The sequence below is a fragment of the Mandrillus leucophaeus genome, unplaced genomic scaffold (genome assembly GCF_000951045.1).
Source record: "Mandrillus leucophaeus isolate KB7577 unplaced genomic scaffold, Mleu.le_1.0 Scaffold804, whole genome shotgun sequence".
Classification (NCBI taxonomy): Eukaryota; Metazoa; Chordata; class Mammalia; order Primates; family Cercopithecidae; genus Mandrillus; species Mandrillus leucophaeus.
Genome location: NW_012108742.1, coordinates 1,115,811 through 1,139,917, shown reverse-complemented (window position 1 = coordinate 1,139,917; position 24,107 = coordinate 1,115,811). Strand labels below are relative to the sequence as shown.

The window sequence follows — 24,107 nt, the reverse complement described above, 5'->3', positions numbered from 1 at the left end:
CCAGCTAATTTTTTGTTGTTGTTTTTTGTAGAGTCAGGGTCTCACTTACGTTGCCCAGGCTGGTGATATTATTTTTCTTCTGTCCATTTTTCTACTGTATCGTCTTCTAATTGAATTTGCAATATTTGCAAATATTTTCTCCCATTGTACAGGCTAAATAGTTGCAAAACATACAGGTAAAATATCCATAAATATTTCCTCCCATTCTACAGTTGTCTCTTCACTCTGCTGCTTGTTTCCTTTGCTGTAGAGAAGCTTTTTATTAGGTTGGTGCAAAAGTGAGATTTTTGCTGTTTAAAAGAAAAAAAAAGGCAAAAACCACAATTACTTTTGCACCAACCTAATAGTTTAATCTAGCCCCATTTGTCTATTTTTGTTTTGCTACCTATGCTTTTGAACTCTTAGCCATAAGATCTTTGCCTAAAGTCATGAAGCATCCTCCCCTCATTTTCTTCTAGCAGTTTTATAATCTGGGGTCTTACATTTAAGTATAATCCACTATGAGTTTGATTTTTTAATTATGATTGATAGGGGTCTAGTTTCATTCTTCTGCATATGGATATCCAGTTTTCCCAGCACTATTTACTGAAAAGGGTATCCATTCCCCCATGTCTTGACACCTCTGTCAAATTTAGTTGATTGTAAATATATGAATTTATCTCTGCAATCTTCTAATATCTTTACAGGTTTCTACATAGGACTCTAGTCTACTTAAATATGGCTACTTCGTAAGAGTTCAAATGTATACCCAATGTCCCAGTAGCATTTCTTGAAAAGTTGACTCCTTCCCCATTCTGCAGAGCCATGCTCACAAATCAAGTGTCCACAGATGTACAGATAGGTTTGGGGTTCTCTGTTCTGTTCCAGGGTCTACTGATTAATTTAGTGTTATAAGACATATGATAGAGCTCTCCAACCTTGTTCTTCTTCTAAAATGTGTTATCTACTTGGTCCTATGCATGTTTATATAAATTATAGATTTAGTTTCAAGGTATATACACATATGCAACTTGTTTGATTTTGATTGGGACTGTATTATAGCTAGAAATCAACTTGGGGAAAAATCTACATCTTTACAACATTGTGGTTTCTAAACAATGAATATGATTTCTATTTTCTTGGGTCTTCTTTAACATCTCTCAATAAAAGTTTGCAATTTTCTCTATAATGGTCATGCACACACATACTCTACTAGGTTTATTCCCAGATACGATTCTAAGTACCTTTAGTATCATCCTTCAAACTGCTGCCAGAGTTGGATTTCTGAAACCTAAATCCGATTAGATTTCATTGTTTAAAATCTATCAATATCTCTTTCTCCCTGCCTAGATGATCAAGTACAAATTCCTTACCATGACACATGTGGCCATAACTTATCTTTCTAATCTCACTCTCTTACATGTACTCTACGTTCAAGATACTCCAAACATTACCAGCTGATTCCCTCTTTCATGCTTCTTGTACATGCCCGTCTCTCCAAGTGGAATGATCTCCTCATCTATCTCCTGCTGATTTATATTACTCTTTCAAGATTAGACAAATTATACCTTCCTAAGAAAGGCTTCCCTGTTTCCCTATGAAGAACCAGCCATTCCTTTCTCTCAGCTGGATCTTCAAAGATGGGTAATATGGAAGAGCATTTAAAGTAGAAGACAAGAGTATAAATAAAGGCACTGGAGCAAAAGAATATAGGGGATTCAATTTTATTAAAGTATGAAAGGAAGTAGTAAGAAATAATACTGGTAAGATATATTGGTACCAAAGCACATAGTGATTTTCAGAGGGTTCCATATTAAACAATAAAGATTTCCTAAGTTAATAAAGAGAGAAAAACCAAAGGATTTTAGATATGGTCAAACATGTACTTTAGGAAGATTAATCTGGCTGTGTTATATACGATAAACTGATAGAGGGCAGGAGGAGGATGGGAATCCAGGAGACTAGATAGGAAACTTAGTACAGTTCAAATAAGAGGCAATGAAAACTGAACTAAGGAAAGAGTAAAGGGAATGAAGAGGAAGACATGAGTTAGACACCAAATAGGAAAAACTTACAGAATCTGGGAACTAAAAAGATGTGTAAGGCAGGGCATGGTGACTCACACCTGTAATCCCAGCACTTTGGGAGGCTGAGGCAGGTGGATCACTTGAACTCAGAAGTTCAAGACCAGTATGAGCAACATGGTGAAACCCCATCTCTACTAAAAATACAAAAATTATCTGGGTATGGTGGTGCGCACCTGTAGTTCTCAGGAGACTGAGGTGGGAGGAATGCCTGAGCCCAGGAGGCAGAAGTTGCGTGAGCTGAGATCACACCACCACACTCCAACCTGGGTGACAGACAGAGACTCCATCTCCAAAAAAAAAGATGTGTAGTGAGAGCATGGGAGAGAAAATCCAAGAGGTAATGGTAAAAATTCAAGCATGACTGAAATGACTGTAGCATCATTAACAAAATTACACATTGGTTCTGAAAAGATGATAGGAGATCAGATGGTGACATTCAACTGGGTATCAGAAAGGTATAACTAAAGGTCAGACTACATTTAGGTGGGCAGATCACGAGATCAAGAGATCAAGACCATTCTGGCCAACATGGCGAAACCCCGTCTCTACTAAAAATATAAAAATTAGCTGGGCGTGGTGGTGTGCGCCTGTAGTCCCAGCTACTAGGGAGGCTGAGGCAGGAGAATTGCTTGAATCCAGGAGGCAGAGGTTGCAGTGAGCCAAGATGGCGCCGCTGCACTCCAGCCTGGATGACATTTCAAGACTCTGTCTCAAAAAAAAAAAAAAAAAAGGAAGAAAAATAAACATTTACATATAGGTAAAAATTAAAATAATAGGTTCTGTAGAGACTGGCAAGAGGAAAGTTGAGGACAGAGCTTGGAAAACACCTATATTTACGTGTATAGAGATAAGGGAGGATTGTGTAGAACGGAAATGTAGTGATGGGACTGAAACAGTTAAGAGAGTAATATGCAATAATGAACGCCAAAGGCAAAGAATTTCTAAAGGAAAGAATGCTGCAAAGGAGGTCAAGAAGACTGAGGAGTGAGAAGATGTCTCTGTTAACAACGAGATCACTGGCCGGGCATGGTGGCTCACTCACGCCTGTAATCTCAGCACTTTGGGAGGCCAAGGCAGATGGATCACCTGAGGTCAGGGGTTCGAGACCAGTCTGGCCAATGTGGTGAAACTCCGTCTCTACTAAAACTACAAAAAATTAGCTGGGTGTGGTGGTGGGCACCTGTAATCTCAGCTACTTGGGAGGCTGAGGCAGGAGAATCGTTTGAACCTGAGAGGTGGAGGCTGCAGTGAGCCAAAATCACACCACTGCACTCCAGCCTGGGTGACAGAGCAAGACTCCACCACAGAAAAAAAAAAAAAAAAAAAAATCCAATCACTGATAACCAGCAGGTGGAATAGTAATTAAGGAACAGTTTTTAAAACAGAATGGAGGCATGCCAGGGGTTTATGAGATGATTCTTTGGAAAATTTCAGACTACATTTAATTGAATCCTTTTTTTATATTTCTGTTTTTTATACATGTGCTTATAACGTATGTACTATATTAGTGGTTAGAGAAGATGATCTATCTGGATTTCTGTTGAACTCGTTGCTATTTAGACAAACTATAATAAATAATTCATCCAAAAGTGATAGCTGAAATTAAGTGCTCGAGTATTACAACACAAAAACACTTTCTGAAACATTATCTTCAGGAAATACTAACTTCCATCTCTAATAGTAAAAATATAATAATGTCTTCAGTAACCTAGCAGACTGTGCTTTGACTACAGATTCTGTATCTGTCATAATAAAAATCAGTATTTTAAAAAATAGAGCAAATATAAGCTTTCTGACACATCTTAATTTCCTTTACAATAGTACTAGTAGAAATAAGGCAATTACTAACTGCAAAATGGTTTTACTAATTATAAAGTTACTTTGAAATTAAAGATCAAAAACCTAAATTATTTTTCTAAGTTACTAATGAAAACTTCAAAACAAATTAACAACAATATTCAAAGCAGAAATGTTATCACAATCTCATGTGTACATTCCATGCCAGTTTTATAGCCAACATTTAAACTTTAAATAAAATTCATGTACAGAAGTACCATGAAATGAAATTTGCTCAGAATGAGATTAAGATTAATTCAAGTTAACTAAAAGTCAGTTTATACAAAGTTTACTTACCTAAATCACTACTACAAGTGACCCAAAAATTAGGTTTTAAGGAATATTTATAATGCTTTATAATACAAAAAAGGAAGAGCATGATATAACTTAAAGATGTGGAAAAATGCAACAGTCTTAAACCAAGTTAAATGTGAACAGATCTAGTCTTTTTGAGATATTTAATGAGAAATTTCAAATACCACAGCTATTCATATACTGTACGATGAAAACACTGATTCACCTATGCTAAAAATACCATCTCTACTTTTCTTATATTTAAATTTAAGAAAAAAAATTTATAAATACATTGACTAATATAATTTTCTGTGATGAGGACCAATGGGTAGAAGTGACTGCTTAAATAATCAGAACTCCAAATGGACAGATTAAGGTCACCATCTGACAATTTCTCTCTAAAGGCAGAAATAAGGGCTCTCGGAATTTACCATAGGCTATAGTATATAAATATTTTTCGAAATTAATCTGAAAATGCTGATTCCTTTCAGCTTATTCTCTTATAATGATTCCTTAAATTGACTTACCAAGATTTACATCTGGTAGTATCTTATCAAGAAATTGTGTTTCCCCACCATTAGGGGAAAGAAAGTCTGCCAGAAGTTGACTATTACTTAGTTCTGGATGCTGCAGAAGTTTCTTGAATGAACAAAACAAAAAGGGAAAAAACAGTTTAGAAATCTAGAAGAGTAATCAAAACTGTATTTTAATTTTTTTAAAATTTTAAATCCCCAAAAGCTACTTTATATTTAAAATAATAACAAAGCAACTGCATTTTTAGAAGGAAGAGTATAGGATAGTAGGTAAGACCTTGGCCTTTATAGTCAGATATGAATGGGTTCGAATTCTGGCTCTTCCACATGCTAGATTCTTGGAAAATACCTAAATCCTAAACACTTGGAAAACACCTAAGTGACACTAGAAAAGTTCCTAAAGTGCCCAAGAGTCAGTTTCCTAACTTATAAAACGGAAATAATGACACTACCGACTTTATTGTATTGTTATATAAAGCATTTAGCACAGTATCTGACACACAGGAAGTAAAACTAAACATCAGCTACTATTATTTCCCAGTTTCTAAACTACAGAAAAATATGATAGTATGATACAATTGTCTCGATAAATTTTTAGAAGTCGGCATAAAGGGTTTTGCAGAAAACTAGATGTGGAAATGTGAAATAACTTGAAAAATCTGTTGTCTGTTCTTCCTGCAACACTATTTTCTAATAAGATAACATGGGCCGGGCACAGTGGCTCACTCCTGTAATCCCAGCACTTTGGGAGTCTGAGACAGGTGGATCACCTGAGGTCAGGAGTTCGAGACCAGCCTAGCCAACACGGCGAAATCCCGTCTGTACTAAAAACACAAAAAGTAGCCAGGAGTGGCGGTGGGGGCCTGTAATCCCAGCTACTTGGGAGGCCGAGGCAGGATAATCGGTTGAACTCAGGAGGCGGAGGTTGCAATGAGCCGAGATCGCACTGTTGCACTCCAGCCTGGATGACAAGAGCAAAACCCCGTCTCAAAAAAAAAAAAGACTTTTAAAAGCCAAAATTAACCCAGAATTACCTAATAGTTTCCTAACTATGAGACAGTTACAAAACTTTATAAGCAGAAATCTACATTAAAAAACCAGTACAGCTATCTCTAATTTAAATCCATATTACGAGAAAATATTTCTTCTAGGGTGAGGTACTCTAGTTTGTAGAAATAATTAGCTGGTTCAAATAAAGAGTTAATAGTATCAACAAAAACATGGCTTTATGTTTTATCCAAACACATCCTTGCAGTAGCTAATTATTTCATATTTCAATATTCACATCACCAAAAATTTACGTAGAATATATATATATATATATTTTCAACTTGGAGTTGAAAGCATTCAACAGTTCAGAGAGAGGAAATAAAGTGTAAATACTCCTTGACACTGCTGAGTATTTTTAATTTTAAAGTATTTCTTTTCAGCTAGGAGGCATCCAAATTTGACTGAATCGACAATTTTTTTAAAATACAAAATTCCATGCCCAAATAAAATATTTTTTGAATAAATAAAAGTATCCTCCCTTGTAAGCACTAGAAGAAAGATGGTTATTAATCCTGGAGAGCCTGATGTCTCAAGTAACTTTTATGATGACTGTGCCATGTATTTAAATAATATACCCATACATTTAACATAATGTAACGTGCACACACTGAGAAAAATGGAATTCAATTCCACGTAGCAAATGGTAGAGTTGATCCCAGGAAATTGGAAAAATATCTATGAACCCAAAAGAAAAGGGACTAAGGAATAACACAGAAGACTCCAACGTTCAGAAAAAGCTAAACACAAAAATCAAACAGAAAACAGAACAGTAACAAATATTCCAAGAATACTATCCAATATTCTTCAAATGCATCTAATCTTTTACACCACAAGTTTCTTTTTTTAATGTCCTATACAAAGTTTTAACTAGCCTAAAATTAAGTAAAGATTTTCCTCACCCTAAGAAAATATCTTGTATTTCATTCAATTTGGAGAGGGGGGAAGGAATATACTTTTGACAAAAATTCGTTCTAAAATTCACATGGAAAAATGTTTTTTAAATTAAAATCCACATGGACAGGTATTTATAAACCGAAGCACATATGTACAAGAGAAAAAAAGACAAATTAGAGAATGCTATGATTAGCAACATTTGGAATTAATACAGTTGATGCTATACCTGTAGATATTCTTGAAACTCTTCCCGCTTAGACTTCAAGAATTCATAATTTTTGGGGCCAATGATCCTCTTAGAAGGAAGCTGGGCATCAGGAAATGTACCTGAAATTAGCATATATTATAGTTATTACTGTGTTCTGCTACTATTTTTAAAACCTTAAATTAGGATTTAAAATTTACTATGGCACATTCAGATTAGCAATACTGCCTTGTAGAGATGTGACATTATTCTTTGAATAATCTTCACAAAACCAGAGAGCTTCAAGTCAGAAGTCCAGAGCAAAGAACTTGAGTCTACTGATAAACAAAAATATCACTCTTGTAACAATCACTGTTTGACGTAGATTTTTTAGCTTTCTATCCTAGTAAAACAGCTTCAAAAAATTATTATGAGATTGTTTTGAAATTGGTGAGATTCTATTAGACAAAACCTTACTAAAGAAATAACTAATTTCTCATAGGGAAAAAAGATAGCATTTTGTCAATGCTATATAAATGGCTTAAAATCAAAATGTAGGCTGGGTACAGTGGTTCACACCTGTAATCCCAGCATTTTGGGAGGCCAAGGTGAGCAGATCACTTGAGGTCAGAAGTTTGAGACCAACGTGGTAAAACCCCATCTCTATTAAAAATACAAAAATTTTAGCCAGGTGTGGTGGGAAATGCCCGTAATCCCAGCTACTTGGGATGCTGAGGCAGGGGAATCACTGGAACCTGGGAGGCGGAGGTTGCTGTGAGTTGAGAGCGCACCACTGCGCTCCAGCCTGGGTGACAGAGCCAGACTCATCTCAAAAAAAAAAAAAAAGGCCACCAACATGGTGAAACCCTATCTCTACTAAAAATACAAAATTAGCTGGGCGTGGTGGCACATGCCTGTAATCCCAACTACTCAGAAGTCTGAGGCATGAGAATCATTTGAACCCAGGAGGCAGAGGTTGCAGTGAGCCAAGATCGTGCCATTGCACTCCAGCCTGAGCACCAAGACGGAAATGGGAAGGAAGGAAGGAAGGAAGGAAGGAAGGAAGGAAGGAAGGAAGGAAGGAAGGAAGGAAGGAAGGAAGGAGAATGTGCTTTCTCAGATAGGGCTGGCTTTAGAAATTTTAGTATCAAAAAAGAAAAGCATGGAGATAAATTGTCTTCTCTCAGCCTTAAACAAAAAAAGTAGTTTTCAGAGAAAGAATGACGATGGTCCTGCACCAGATTGGTAGAGAGAAAGATAAAACCATTTGAACACAAGTAGAAACTCAAAATCTAGGCAAAAATATGGAGTGGGACCTTGTATTCTTTATCTTCCTATAATAATCACCCTTATCACAGTCTTTGCTCTTACATCAGAGAAAGGAATGTTCCTTACCCTTCTCAATTAAAAACCACCCTGAATTTGGATCAGGGGACACTCTACAGAGCTTTTCTAAAATAAAAAGATTTAGAACACACAAATAAAATTCACCAAGCTACATACAAGGAAAAAAAAAAAGCTGGAAATTCTTTGTAACTATATACCTGATATTAACTAAAATAAATACATTGATGAGACAGGAAGAACAAAAAAAGAGTAAATAGCCCTTTCTAAAATATAGTTTTAAAATAGCTATTTTAAAATTTTGATTTTACTTAAAAAAAAGCATAAATGTGCATTGCAAGAACTTTAAATATACAGATAAATAAAAATAAGAAGATAAACAGTACATTTCCGTTATCAATAAAAGTGTACACAAGCGTCAATGTTGTATTTCTTGTATTTCAATTACTTAAAATAAAAAAATTAATCTGGAATCACTGCTTTAAAGAATGCTAATGCTGAAATGTAATGTTTTATCCAAAAAGAATAACATACCATGAAATTCTGTTAGTTTTGATTCAAGTACATAGAATTCAAGGTATCTTCTATAGACAGACCAATGTTCAGGTTCGTGTCCAACTGTAAATTGAGTACACACACACTGAGTAACAAATAATTTCAAAACCCTAAAAGAATGTTGTATTTAATACATTAAGAATACAAAGCTGGCTGGACACGGTGCCTCATGCCTATAATCCCAGCACTTTGGGAGGCCAAGGTGAGTGGATCATTTGAGGTCCAGAGTTCAAGGCCAGTCTGGCCAACATGGTGAAACCCCGCCTCTACTAAAAATACAAAAATTAGCCAGGCGTGGTGGCAGGCGTCTGTAGTCCCAGTTATTCAGGAGGTTGAGACAGGAGAATCGCTTGAACCCAAGAGGCAGAGGTTGCAGTGAGCTGAGATCGCGCTGTTACACTCCAGCCTGGGCAACAGAGCGAGACTCTGTCTCAAAAAAAAAAAAAAAAAAGAATACAAAGCTGGACATTATTCCACAGTCATAATTTGTTATTTTTGGCATAACATTATTAACACATTTTATCCCATATTTTAGTTACCTACAAGTGACTGATAAATTTCATCTATGAAGTTATCTCAAATATACTTTTCTATAACAGAATCAGAGCTGACAGAAACTTTAAAATATCATACGATTATGATTATTTTTAAACTGTCACCAAAAGATGTATTTCATAAGAGTTTTTTATTGATTTGGGGTTTCTCAAACATTTACCATATTGTCCTAATTTAATATAGTATAAAGCAGTACTATTCAATAGAACTATCTGCAGTTAGGAAGATGCTCCATGGATCTGCATTAATATACTAGCTACTAGCCACATGTTGCCACTGAGTACTTGAAAGGCGGCTAATGCAACTAAAGAACTGAAATTTTAATACAATTTAATTTGAGTTTAATTACCACATGCAGCTAGTGGCTACTAAATTGGGCAGCACATAGTAATGGTTTAAAGAGTAAATCTGGAATCAGACTGCCTATTCTAATCCCAGTTCACCTTGCCCCCATTTACTATGTGGCCTTGAACAAATAACACCACTGTGTACCTTGCAGTGTGTAGATGTAGAATAACAATAATTGTGTCTATCACCTAAAATAATCCACACAAAGCACTTCTGTACAGTGCATAGCACAGCATAGCACAGAGTAAATACCTCATAAATGTTAACTGTTATTGTTAACATCTAACATCATTCTACCATAGATTTCAGAATGTAGTAGATCGAGTGAAGCAATACCACAACCATCCAAAACAACACGTCTATTTAGAAAAAAATCAACCTGATCACAACATATAAAGCAAATCCTAGTTTTCTTCTTCAACACTGGTCTTAAAAGATCCATAGTATATTTAGGCTAGGTTTTTAATGCTGAAATTGTTATTTTGTTACCCACATAAAATCAATACACTAATTGATATACTTCTTTCTCCCTGATAGATCATGGTTTCTAAGAGCACATTTCATTGACAGTAGAAGTCTGCAGCACTGGTGACAAAAATTTATCTTTAAAATACAAGCTTTTGGCCCAGCACAGTGGCTCACACCTGTAATTCCAGTACTTTGGGAGGCCAAGGCGGGAAGACCACTTTGAGCCCAGGAGTTCGAGACCAGACTCAGCAACATAGTGAGACCCTTTCTCTACGAAAAAGTTTTAAAATTAGCTGGGCATGGTGACATGCACCTATAGTCCCAGCTACTCAGGAGGCTGAGGTGGGAGGATTGCTTGAACCTGGGAAGTCGAGGCTGTAGTGAGCCACAGTCACGTCACTGCACACCAGCTTGGGCAACAAAGCAAGACCCCCTCTCAAAAAGAAAAAAAAATTAAATTAAATTAAAAAATAAAATAAAATACAAGTTTTAAGATTTTTTGGTTTTTATTTTCGAATTACTGAGCCATGAATTTATAATTTATGTTAAATTAATTAACCTTTTAAGATAAAGCATAAAAATTAAAAATAGTTGTCCTAAAGCAAAAACAAAAGTATATTCCAAACAAAACTAAGTTTGAAATGGAAATCTGACTCAGTTTAACAACAGTTTAGCTGTCCACCTGTCAGAATTAACAACAGTTTAGCTGTCCACCTGTCAGAATGTTGAAAGAACAGCAACTAGTAAGACTGAACAGTAGCTCCAGCAAAATCAGGCAGTATGGTGTAAGACCTGGACAGAGTAAGACTCTGCCTGATATTTAGTTATGATAGGAAAAATTGTAACTAGTTACTCTGGGCATTCTTCCCTCCCAATTCCTATGTCTCATGTTCTTGAAACAGGATCAACTTCTGAGGAAAATCAGAAAACCTAATACTTTTTGAAAAATAAAAATAATTAGCACTGATCTTCACCCTACCACTTATCCTCTCAAAACCATTTTCTAACATTGCCACTTTTTTTCCTTCTTTCCTCATAACTCCCTCTTCCTGAGCTCAACTTTATTTTCTGCTCATCATTCTCAAAATGTGGTGCTTTTCGTTATACTCACTGCCCCACTTCTTAGAAAAAGTGCAAAGTGGTCACTGTTTTATTTTTTAATTGGATTTCTTTTTATCATGTTACAAGTAGGACTTTAAAGTGGTGACTGTTTATCCTGCTACAGATGCTGTTAACCCTGGTCTCTATTACAGTTTATACCTGAAATAACCGAAAGAAACAGTATAGCAAAACATGAAGAAAACCTGTAGTTTTAACCATATTTTCATCAGTCCTTTTTTTTTGGGAACAGGGTTTCACTCTGTCTCCCAGGCTAGAGTGCAGTCACATAATCTCGGCTCACTGCAACCTCCGCCTCCCAGGTTGAAGCAATCTTCATGCCTCAGCCTCCAGAGTAGCTGGGACTACAGGCACGCACCACTACGCATGGCTAATTTTTGTATTTTTAGTAGATACAGGGTTTCGCCATGTGGGCCAGATGGGTCTCAAAACTCCTGACCTCAGGTAATCCACCCACCTTGGCCTCCCAAAGTACTGCAATTAAAGGCGTGAGCCACCATGTTTGGCCATATTTTCATCGATTCTAATTAGCCCACAAAATGGGTGAGAGAAAACGCTGTCTTAATTAAACTAGAATAATACCTGATATATTGCTATACGGATTAATGATAATTAAGTAAGTACAATCGCTAATGACGGCAACAAAACCATTAAAAGAACATTACATTGAATGCCTGATGGAGTGTCAGGTGTCTAGCAGGCATCACTCAATAAGTGCTGATTGAATGAGTTAGTTAACTGCTATGAAGATAACTTAGGACATCCTAAGCTTTCTTTCAATTTTCTGTTCTGGACACTTCTTTTTTGGATATGCAGCCATATTTGCTAGCTAGAAGTGGCAAAATGTTTATCACACTTGCTAACAACAGGCTCATTCACGGGTATCTTTTAAGAAAGGTGCTCAGAAAGCTTCCTACCTGCTCTTCTATCATTTCTTTCAACATCAATACAAAACACAGGAATTCTTTCTTTTTTCTCCTTCCTTTCAGAGGAGGGATCCTCAAAAAAGTCTACATATGGAATGCTAATTTTCCATGCAGCAAGGTTTCGGGGAGTATTAGGTGTGCTCACAGCCTCCACTGGAGAATCATCTTCCATTACAACAATACCTTCTTCAATCTGGAAAAAAATTACCAGGATGAATTTAATATTCCCAATACCTTTAGAACTATAGCATATGAGATATAAGTATAAAGTAATATGCCCATATCAACTGATAATTTTTAAGACTCTAAAAGCTAGGTGATATTAAATTTTCTACTGAAAAAGTACAGGTAAAAAGCTAAAAACAAGTTACTAGCATCAACTCCAAGTTTTCTTACATCATCTGTATATGAAAATATAATAGGCTGGGGACAGCACCTATAAGCCCAACACTTTCACAGAGGCTGAGGTGGAAGGATTGCTTGGGCCTAGGAGTTTGAGACTAGCCTGGGAAACACAGTGAGACCTCATCACTACAGAATATTTTTAAAACATTAGTTGGGCATGGTGGCCCGCCTCTGTAGTCTCAGCTACTCAGGAAACTGAGGTGGGAGCATTGCTTGAGTCCAGGAGGCTGAGATTGCAGTGAGCCAGGTTCGTGCTACTGTACTCCATCCTGGGTGACAGAGTGAGACCCTGTCTCAAAAAAAAAGAAAGAAAGAAAATATAATAGAAGATAAAGAATATACACCTCAGAGATTAGGGAAAAAAATGTAAAATACACAAATATAGAAACTGTTCAATCTTTGTGATAAGAAATAAAAAGTAAAGTTCTGGTATTTTTCTCATTTCGAGAAGTAAAATTTTATAAATGATAGCAGTCATTCATGGAGACTGCACAGATAAACTAGATCTGTGGCACACTACCGGTTACAAGGTGTACCAGCACAACCCTTCTGGAAAGTGTTTTGGCAATATGTATCTATAAAGAGTCATAAAATGATTTCAAACAAGTAATTCCATTTTTGGAAATTTATTTTAATAAAAATATTTACTCCAAAAATTTTTTAACCATAGAAAAGACCCAAGTAAAAACTGTAACATAAGTAACAAAAAATTGGAAAAAAACATCTGGAAGAAACCCACCTCTACAGAATTAAGAGTTTTTTTTATTTCATCACTTCTTAAACTTTAACAACATAAATGTTTAAAATGCTAAATATTTTTAAATACTGAAAAAATAAAATAACAATTATTTTTAAAAACAAAACCACATGTTCTAGAAATAGATACATAGGAAGAAGGAAATAACTGTCTCCATTTTTTAAATTGGAAGAGATTATTTGAATCTGGCATATTATAAACACTGACTCACCTAGACATCTCTTATTCATGTTAGAAAGGGCAAAATATTATAAATGAAATGCATTCATCTGGAACACACCTTTTTAAAGGCAATGAGTCAAAGTCTGTAGCACTTAAAAGAATTCTGAATAGCCTAGTCAGAGCAAATCAGTAGTACAGAGGAATTTATTTCCAGAATTCTAGCCTTACCCTCACTCTCAGTTCTTTCCTCTTACCCCGGGTACTTACCTCTCTTCTAAGGAAATTCCTTTCCTCTCCCACAAACCCCCTTTGCTTTTCCTTTTTTTTTTTTTTTTGAGACAGAGTCTCGCTCTGTCGCCCAGGCTGGAGTGCAGTGGTGCAATCTCTGCTCACTGCAAGCTCTCCCTCACAGATTCATGCCATTCTCCTGCCTCAGCCTCCCGAGTAGCTGAGACTAGAGGCGCCCACCACCATGCTCAGCTAATTTTTTGTATTTTTAGTAGAGACGCGGTTTCATCATGTTAGCCAGGATGGTCTCAATCTCCTGACCTCATAATCCGCCCGCCTCAGCCTCCCAAAGTGTTGGGATTACAGGCGTGAGCCACCACGCCTGGCTCCCGCTTTGCTTTTTTCTGTTCTCATCCTAAACTGGCTTTCCAAAATCTCTAATAAGACTCTCACTGATCTTAGGAAAACTTCTTAATGCTCTGTTGAAAACAACTTCAAGACCTTAAAAAACAAAACTATAAAAACAGATGACAGATGTTGGGTTTTGCCTTTTAAAAGGCAAGGTTACCTTCTTACAATCTTGGAAGAAACACAGAGAGATGTGTGAGGGAAACACCCAATGCTTAAAACCTGAGGTTCAAGGTAGCATTTTCCATGGTTAATACAAGTATATTTTTGTTAATGGATCTAACTTCTGAGGAGAGGGGAAAGTGAATCATACAATAACAGAGAATTTGTTGAAAATGCTGACTAAAAGCTAAAAAAAAAAGGGGGGGCATTCTTAAATTAAAAGAAGCTCCTCAGAATTAATCTAAGAAACAAAATGGGAGAACAAAATTCTTAGCAATGTAAAGGGACAAAGTTTTGCAATTTATTACTGTTACTACTTAAATGGTATTTTTATCAAAGCCTAAAGAAAAATCTCTAGGGAAATATTTCTCTAAGAATTTTCAGGGCATCCTTTAATGCTATTTGAAAATAAGTGGCCGGGCGCGGTGGCTCAAGCCTGTAATCCCAGCACTTTGGGAGGCCGAGACGGGCGGATCACGAGGTCAGGAGATCGAGACCATCTTGGCTAACCCGGTGAAACCCCGTCTCTACTGAAAAATACAAAAAACTAGCCAGGCGAGGTGGCGGGCGCCTGTAGTCTCAGCTACTCGGAAGGCTGAGGCAGGAGAATGGCATGAACCCGGGAGGCGGAGCTTGCAGTGAGCTGAGATCCGGCCACTGCACTCCAGCCTGGGCGACAGAGCAAGACTTCGTCTCAAAAAAAAAAAAAAAGAAAAGAAAATAAGTAAATATTGCAATCAAAATGTTAATAAAGGAAAATCAAGTACTTTAAATACTTTTTCGTTTCCAAATACCTGCTATCTCTACCAAGAGGATGGGGATTATGGAAGATGGAAATAAAATTTCCTCAAGAAATGTTAATATTTCTGACTATTCTTTTCCTGTACAGAGATATCTGCCAAGTTACCAACAGGCATATTATATTCCATAAGTATATTTGTAAGCCAGTTCTGAACTTGGACAGAAATACATTTTCTGATACACCAACCCAATTTTTCAACCCAATTTTTTTTTTTGAGACAGGGTCTTACTTTGTTGCCAGGCTCACTGCAAACTCCTCTTCCCGGGCTCAAGTGATCCTCCCTCAGCCTCCTGAGTACACCACATCCAGCTAATTTTTCTATTTTTGTAGAGACAGGATTTCACCATGTTGCCCAGGCTGGTCTCAAATTCCTAAACTCAAGTGATCCTCCAGCCTCAGTCTCCCAAAGTGCTGGGATTACAGGTATGAGCCACCATACCCAGCCCTGACCCAATCTTATATACTAGGCTTTGGTTCCCAGGCCAGCATATGGACGGATGCTAATTTAATCCCTAACTTGAGATCACACAGCTATGAGAATTGATGTGCTTACAGGACTCACTATGTGCAAGGCACTGTTCTCAGTGCTTCGTATATATTACTTGCTTAATACTCCTTACAACATCCCTATGAAAGATAAAATTACCTCCATTTCAAGGTGATGAAACAAATCATAATAAAATTAACGAATGTGCCCAAGACCACACAGCAAGCAGGCACTACCGCCAAATGATCACAACAAGGGTTCTGAAAGATAATGTCAGGCTGGGCATGTTGGCTCACGCCTGTAATCCCAGCACTTTGGGAGGCCAAGGTAGGTGGATCACCTGAGGTCAGGAGTTTGAGATAATGTCTCCTAAGTCTCCAATTAGTCATCCTAAATGTCCAACTTAGGATCACAAACCAATTTAGGATCACCCGGCAATGAAACTGGAAACTTCTCTTTTCCCTCAACTTCCAAACAAGACAAAGAGGATTCCCCAAGGTCCCACAAGTTAGAACTAACATAGTGTCTTCTAAATCCTAAATGGCAGCATCTTAGTCTGCGTTAGCACCTCACTGTCCCTGAGTTTTCCTTTGATAGTATTAAACATTAGTTTGCCTGCTTCTCCAACTTTCTGTTACTACTATCTTTAATCCCAATCAAGAATTTCCTTCTTCTTGGGTCACTACAAAACAAAGCAAATTCTCTCAGCTTTTTAAAGATAGCCTCCTATTCCTGAAGCTAAAGTACAGCTTGTGTATCAAGCAGTTGGGAAGGCAAAAAATAAAAAACACATCTTCCTCCACAAAAAATTATGTTTTAAAAGTTCGTAATAGCACGGTTAAATACTTTTGTTATAATACTGAATAGAGAGAAAAGATAGCAAACTATATATATAAAACGTAGTCTAGTCTACCGGGGTGAAAAGGGAAAGTTTTTTTGTTTGTTTGTTTTTAAAGAAAATCACCAAACTATTAATAGAAGTGGTTACTGGGTGGTAAGATTATGCATGTACATGGTATTTAATTTTTTTCCACTGTTCTATATTATTTAAAAACTGAAAATATGCTTAAAATTAGAAAACAAACATTATTTTCAAAAAGATTTTCTCTGATCTACTTTCTTCTATCCACACTTTTTTTTTGAGACAGTCTCTTACTCTGTTACCCAGGCTGGAGTACAGTGACACAAACATGGTTCACTGCAGCCTTAACCCCCTGAGCTCAAGTGATCCTTCCAAGTAGCTACAACCACAGTTGTGCACCATCACGCCCAGCTAATTTTTTAATTTTTTGTAAAGACAGGGTCTCCCCATGTTGCCTAGGCTGGTCTTGAACTCCTTGGCTCAAGCAATCCTCCCACCTCAGCTTCCCAAAGTACTGAGATTACAAATGTGAGCCACCACACCCAGCATAAAAATACTACCCACACCAAGGTCGGGTGCGGTGGCTCATGCCTGTAGTCCCAGCACTTTGGGACTACAGGTGGGTGGATCACGAGGTCAGGAGTTCGAGGCCAGCCTGGTCAACATGGTGAAACCCCATCTTTACCAAAAAAAATACAAAAATTAGCTGGGCATGGTGGTGGGCGCCTGCAATCCCAGCTACTCGGGAGGCTGAGGCAGGAGCCCGGGAGGCGGAGGTTGCAGTGAGCTGACATCGTGCCATTGCACTCCAGCTTGGGTGACAGAGCAAGCCTCTATCTCAAAAAAATAATAATAATACCCACGCTTATAGGGAAAAAATAATGGCATAAAAAAACTGCTTTATTTGAATTAATAAAAAAGGTTTAAATAACATTTTATTCCATTTAAATTATTATGAAGAATCAGTGACCCTTACATCAAGGCAATGGGACAAAGGTCAAAAGGAAGGGGTAAAAGAAAAGGGTTTACTGCTGTCTCCCCACCTTTCCTCCTTCTTGGTCATCATCAATCCAATCAGTACTAAACATCCCTTTTACACCCAAGTTAAGTGAATTTCTTAAAGTCAAGGTCTACATTTTAATCTTGTTTTCATCCCCAGTGCCCAGGGTCATTAAAAGACAAAATGAGAATCCAAGATCTCTATTCAATAAAAATAAAAAGTACAAATGAGACAATACTTGCCTTTATGGCACTATGTGATACAAAAGACAATCATAAACATACAACTTCAAATACATTATGGTATAAGTTTTAACATATGATATAACAGGGACACAAAAGGAGGAAATGTTCAGTTCAACTTGGGGATTTGGGTAAAGGTTTATGGGGAACAGCTGCATTTTGAAGGATGCACATGAATTTTCCAGGTCAATAAACAAATGAAGGGCATTTCAAGCAGGACAAAGACACAGAGAAATAAAATAGCATGGTAAGTAAAATGTGCATATAAGTCAACCGGAAATCTTGTTAAAATGCAAATTGATTCAGTAAGTCTAGGAGAGTGCCTGAGATTCTGTATTTATACAAGCTCCCAGGTAATGCCAATGCTGCTTGTCAACAGACCGCAGTTTAAGTAAGCAAGGAGCTAGAGCATCTATTAGCAGCTCTGTATACCTGGAGCACATGGTAGGAAAAAGGTAACATCAGAATTTGAAGCTTAACCAAAAGATGGTAAACTGTTTGAATATTAGAAGTGTCTCAGCTTAACAGGAACCATTCTGCCTTAATAAGCAATAACATAGTTCCTAGGAATTTTAAAAATTAGATTCACGTCATGAAACTATCACAACTAATTAAAGAATGAGAAATACAAAGGAAGTCTGAAGTAAGAAGATAAAGGGAAAGTATGAGAATACAGATTCTCCAAAAAAAAAAAGGAAAATAATGAGTATCTCTAATTTTTATGTTATAGTAAGTGTGAAGTTATAAATAAATCAAATTGATACATTTTACTTACAAAATCATCTTCACCTTCAGCTACACCATAATTAGGCAACATAGCTCCCTCCATTGTGGTACTTTTGAATACTCCTTTAATTTTGCTACCTATTCTGCTGATTCCAAATGATTCTCCCCTTTTCTGTGTGTTCCTGAATATTAAACAAACATGTATCAAGTACATAGCAAATTATCACAACAGTCTGGTTTATTGAAAACCATTATTTAGAAAAAAAGAAAAACAGTTTTGAAAATGATAAACTAAAGGTATAGCTAACATAACTTTTGGAGTCTTCATCCATGGATTAACTAACATCTCAGAAGCCAAAAATGACATAGTATTTAAAGTTTAAATTTGGTGGATGAATAAACAGGACAATATTTATTTATAAACACTCAAAATTTACCTACTATTAACTTCAAAATATTAACCGGATTAAAATTTTTAAAAGATGAGAGCCCCCTAGCGGAATATAGTTCTTATTGCAATATTTTGAAATAGATAAAAAAATGCTTAAGATCTGTTCAAAATGGAAAAAATTATGCAACAGAAAAAAATGTCAACTATTGTTTTCTCACTACTTCATTTTCAGAAGGAACTTTAAGAAAAATAATAGTGCCAAAGGGAAAGGTTAGCAATGAGCATAGGGATAAAAGCAAATGTAGCCCTAGGAAGCAATCTGCTCTGCCATAAATATTAAATGTTGGTTTTGCAATTTTTTTAAGTTGAATTTCTGAAAGCAGAAATAGCTGAAAAGCAACAAAATAAATAAGCTAAAAGTAGCAAAAATGTCCGTTAGCCTACTGCCCAATGTTTCAGCAACTAAAACCATAACTTTTATCCAATTTAAAAGTTATGCTCAAGGCCAGGCACAGTGGCTCACACTTGTAATCTCAGCACTTTGGGAGGCCAAGGCTGGCAGATCACTTGAGGTCCGGAGTTCGAGACCAGCCTGGCCAATATGGCGAAACCGCATCTGTACTAAAAATACAAAAATCAGCCAAGCGAGGTGGCAGGCAAAGGCTAACACAGGAGAATCACTTGGACCCGAAAGGCAGAGGTTGCAGTGAGCCGAGATGGCACCACTGCACTCCAGCCTGGGCGACAGAGTGAGGCTCTATCTTGAAAAAATATATAAAATAAAATAAAGTCATGTTCACTATGTAATGCTGCTCTTACAACAGATATCCAAATAAAAATGACTACTTTAAAATCATCTGAGAAAGTTTGTTTTGAATGCTCAAGTGTATAGCTATTACTCCTGTGAGGAAAATTAAGTTATCTACTAAAATAATATAATTACAGAAAGAAAATTAATCAAGTTTCAAATACACCAATATGTAGTAATGTGTATTTTACACACATCCAAGAAGTAAATCAAACTTCTGGAAAAACACTAATAGTAAGTAGTAAGCAGTAAAAGGGGTACTTAAACTAGATTATTTTATCTAAACAAACATACAATTAGGGTTTTTTTAAACAAGAATTGTAGACACAACTGTCCTTGATTTAAAAACAAAAAATGCTTCCCAAGACATAAAAATGTTAACAAAACATTTTTAAAATCTCTAGACTCCAAATGGTTTATTCTAGTCTCTACAACATGGATATTACAAAACAATGGGGGTTGTTGAAATATGAAATTTAAAAAGTCTCACTTGTGATTATGCCCAGAAATACAGAAACATGATACTTCTTAAAAAAAAATTATTTAAACATAAATAATTCTAAAATTAATTTAGCAAAATTAACAAGAACAAAAATGAGTCAACAGCCTTAAAAAACAAGATACTGACAAATTAAATAACGAAAATATCTTTGAAGTATAAGGACATTTTTATTTTATGATGACATATCATGCTATTTCAAACAGGACATATCTAGACTAAAAGTAGGTATTCCTTTTAAAAGATTATCCTAAATAACTAGGATATAATGGCAGTTAATACTGTAGTGTTTCATTTTTTTCCTTTTTATTTCTATTAGGTTGTTCACAATGTACTTTCTAAAAACATTTAATACTGAAAAGAATCACATGCTCAAGACTTACCGAAAATCATCCAAACTTAGGCTACCTCTGCAATAACAGGTATGTGAAATTATACAAGGAGAGGAAAGAAAGAAAGCCCAGATATTATATAAACTTCTAGAACACAAAACAAAATTTAAAAGCTTCAGAAGTTACACAGGTGTATAACATTCATCTTTGCAAAGGGAAGAAATCCTCATGAATAAGGTGATAAAGATAAGATAAATGCACAGAGCTGTCTTGTGTGTTTGGATGAAGTCTACATTACTAAAAACCGTTCTTAAATATGTTATCTCTTGGGTGACATGGAAAAAAATTAAATATATCAGGAAATAACTGACTTTTTTCTACATCATTAAAAAAGGTTCTTAGAAATTAAATATCCAGAAATAATTCTGTCTTTTCTTTGTCCTCAGGCATACCATTTCTTTCATACAGCGGAAAGTATGCAGAGACTGAACCACTGAAAATCTGGCACAAAAAAAACCCCATATTTTCCAACATTAAATTTGTGTCCATGTTAGATAGAATCATTTATGCTTCACATGTTTTTAGCTTGAGTAAAAAAATGTTTTAAGCTAAGAAGCACAGTTAACAAAAGATCTCTAAATATTAAAAAACAAAAGTTGTACTTTAAGTGTAGAATGAAACAGAGAACATGATAAATAATATGCATTAGAATTTTACTTCGAAAATATAAAATGTGGACATCAAATATATGAATACATATTTTATGTAATTTAAGTCATTTAATAGCAAATTAACAAAGCTATTCTAAATCTCCAATGAAAGAATGTTAAAAAACTTGTATTGTATATAGGTAAATAAATCATTAACTATCACAGAAGCAGAGTCCTGACAAGACTGATAGTTAACTATTAAAATCAGATCACCCTAAAGAAAAACATACTTTAAAAAGTCATAATCAGCATCCAGAATGAAAAGAGCCCATATAATCTGTCTTTTTTATATTTTAAAGCCAACAAAATTAGTACTTTAATATGCTGAAAATAATCAAGTGTTCTCAAAGTAGCAAAGAAGGCTTTTTTCAGCTCTGAAGTTATGACCTTGACTTAGATTTTAACTACGAAGCAAGCTTTTTATTTTATTTTATTTTATTTTTAATTGAGATGGAGTCTTAGTTGCCCAGGCTGGAGTGCAGTGGTGCAATCTCAGCTCACTGTAACCTCTGCCTCCTGGGTTCAAGTGATTCTCCTGTCTCAGCCTCCCAAGTAGCTGGGATCACAAGTGTGTTCCACTGCACTTGACTAACTTTTGTATTTTTAGCAGAGACAGGGTTTCACCATGTTGGCCAGGCTGGTGTTGAACTCCTGACCTCAGGTGATCCGCCTGCCTCAGCCTCCCAAATTGCTGGGATTACAGGCGTGAGCCACCACGCCCAGCCATCTACCAAGCAGGCTTTTAAGGTCACAGAACCACTTCCCCTTAAATGGTCCTAGAAAAGGGCATTTCATTAGCTCCGTGCCCTGGTATGAAACTCCAAACATCTTATGTCTATAAACAAGGATAAATTCTACCTGCTTCTCAAGTATGCCAGTAAATTCGAGGAAACTCCTTGGAAAATAATTCAAATGCAAGAAAAGGCATGTGGCCTGGGCAAAGAATGTTATATTATATAGTATGAATATGATTTTTGTTAAATAAAATCTAAGCTTCATGGCTATAACATATAAATTTTTAGGAAAAAGTTAAAAAGTAGCATTTTTGCAAATAATCCTAAACGTATTTTCTACCTTTCAGAAAAGTTATTACATGTATGCTACTTCTACTGAGGCATTAAATCAGAATTAATATTCAACGTTCAAAGAAACACCTATTCCCATAACACTTGGTTATGTCAAGAAATACAATATATTCCCCTCATGGCTAAGGTTTTCACATTTTTCCTTCTACTAACTATCTAAAACACTGCCCCATTTCTTGACTATCTACTTCTCTCTTTGTAGTACATATTCAGTTTATTTATGTGTTTATTAGAGGCTTGCTCAAACTGGAAGGTGTTGAGATGTTTGTGTCAATTTTGTACATATATAAGGTAAATGAAATGATTAGAAATGAAAATGAAAAGTAAGTGAAATGATTCATTTACTTTATATGTAAGAAGTCAAAAGAGTTTCTTAACTTTTTGTTTTTTTTGAGACAGTCTCGCTCTGTCACCCAGGCTGGAGTGCAGTGGCGTGATCTCGGCTCACCGCAACCTCCACCTCCTGGGCTCGAACAATTCTCCTGCTTCGCCTCCCAAGTAGCTGGAATTACAGGCATGTGCCACCATGCCCGGCTAATTTTCATATTTTTAGTAAAGACAGGGTTTCACCACGTTGGCCAGGCTGGTCTCAAACTCCTGACCTCAAGTGATTCACCCGTCTCGGCCTCACAAAGTGCTGGAATTACAGGTGTAAGCCACCGTGCCCAGCCATTAATATTCTTTCATTGGAAATTCAGAATAGGTTTGTTGATTTGCTATTATGTGACTTAAAATATATATTTATTCATATATTTTATTTATAAATCTATTCTGTAGATTTATACATTTAGTATCTGTGTCAATTTTGTACATGTAACCCTGCAAAGACAAATCAGAATATTACTTATCCAGTTTACAAATAGATAAAGCTTTTCTCTTCTATTACCTTTCTTTAGATATCTTAACTGTACACTTAGGTTTCCAGAGAGCCAAAAAAAGAAATAAACATTCCTCCACTTTTGTACCCAGTAAGCACTCTTAAAAAAAAGTTTTCTCTAAAACATTTAATTCTGAGTTATCTGTGGACGCCACTTATGCATTCAGTCCCTAGTCTCCAATAAAGCCGGTAATCAAAACTAATATATATTAATTATGAGATTAACAAGGCCACATTATGTATCTTGTTAAATTTTTCTAAAAGAATTTCAGGCATTTTCAGATCACTATATAGAAGACAGTTCTACAATTCACTAGTAAAATGCCTTGTCTACTCATATAACAATGGAACCACATATTCATTCAGAAAAATAGCTAATAAAGACATTGATGCTATCATAGAATGATTGGCATCAGCAAGTTCAAAAACAAAACATACAACCTACCTGTTGAATTTTGAATTGCGTGTTGGTGATTCTGCACCTCTTAAAAGTTGTCTGAAATACTTTAAAATAACAAATACTAATTATCATTTATTACACTTACAATTAATATTAAAACATGTTACCTTAGTTTACTACTTTCCAGTTTTGGGGGGGAAAAAAAAAGCTATCTCAATCAAGTGAATACAGACATTGTCAAATAGGGCAAGGATGAAAATATTACAAACGCAGATGATTTCCACAGGTTTGTAAATAACGTGTATACAATGAGATTTCTGCATCACTGCAATACTACAAAGCTGCTCAGGCATATGGCAAACCAGGCAGACCTATTTGGTCCCAATCTATCTACTTACATAAATATAAACAGGTTTTGGTATTGATAATTGTTTTTGCAATTATTTTTTAATCTTCACTTAATTACATAGAGGAAAAGACTTGGTCTTTTTGTTCTGTTTTCTACTGAGACAGAGTCTTGCTCTATCGCCCAGGCTTGAGTGCAGTGGTGTGATCTCAGCTCACTGCAACCTTGGCCTTCTGGGTTCAAGCT

General features: G+C 36.0%; 1 protein-coding gene across 4 annotated transcripts in view; it reads right to left on the bottom strand.

Moving 5' to 3' along the window:
- SNX14 (sorting nexin 14) overlaps nucleotides 1–24,107 on the bottom strand; it is a 95,369-nt gene that overhangs the window by 19,719 nt on the left and 51,543 nt on the right. For 2 of the 4 annotated variants that reach the window (XM_011967618.1, XM_011967621.1), the window contains exons 15-21: nucleotides 23,561–23,619; nucleotides 20,495–20,521; nucleotides 18,463–18,595; nucleotides 12,164–12,365; nucleotides 8,736–8,819; nucleotides 6,900–7,000; nucleotides 4,724–4,835 (exon numbers count right to left, since the gene is read on the bottom strand). In XM_011967618.1, the coding sequence (XP_011823008.1) occupies nucleotides 4,724–4,835; nucleotides 6,900–7,000; nucleotides 8,736–8,819; nucleotides 12,164–12,365; nucleotides 18,463–18,595; nucleotides 20,495–20,521; nucleotides 23,561–23,619 (718 nt within the window). The remainder of the gene's footprint in view (nucleotides 1–4,723; nucleotides 4,836–6,899; nucleotides 7,001–8,735; nucleotides 8,820–12,163; nucleotides 12,366–18,462; nucleotides 18,596–20,494; nucleotides 20,522–23,560; nucleotides 23,620–24,107) is intronic. The other 2 variants (XM_011967619.1, XM_011967622.1) reach the window with 1 other exon arrangement.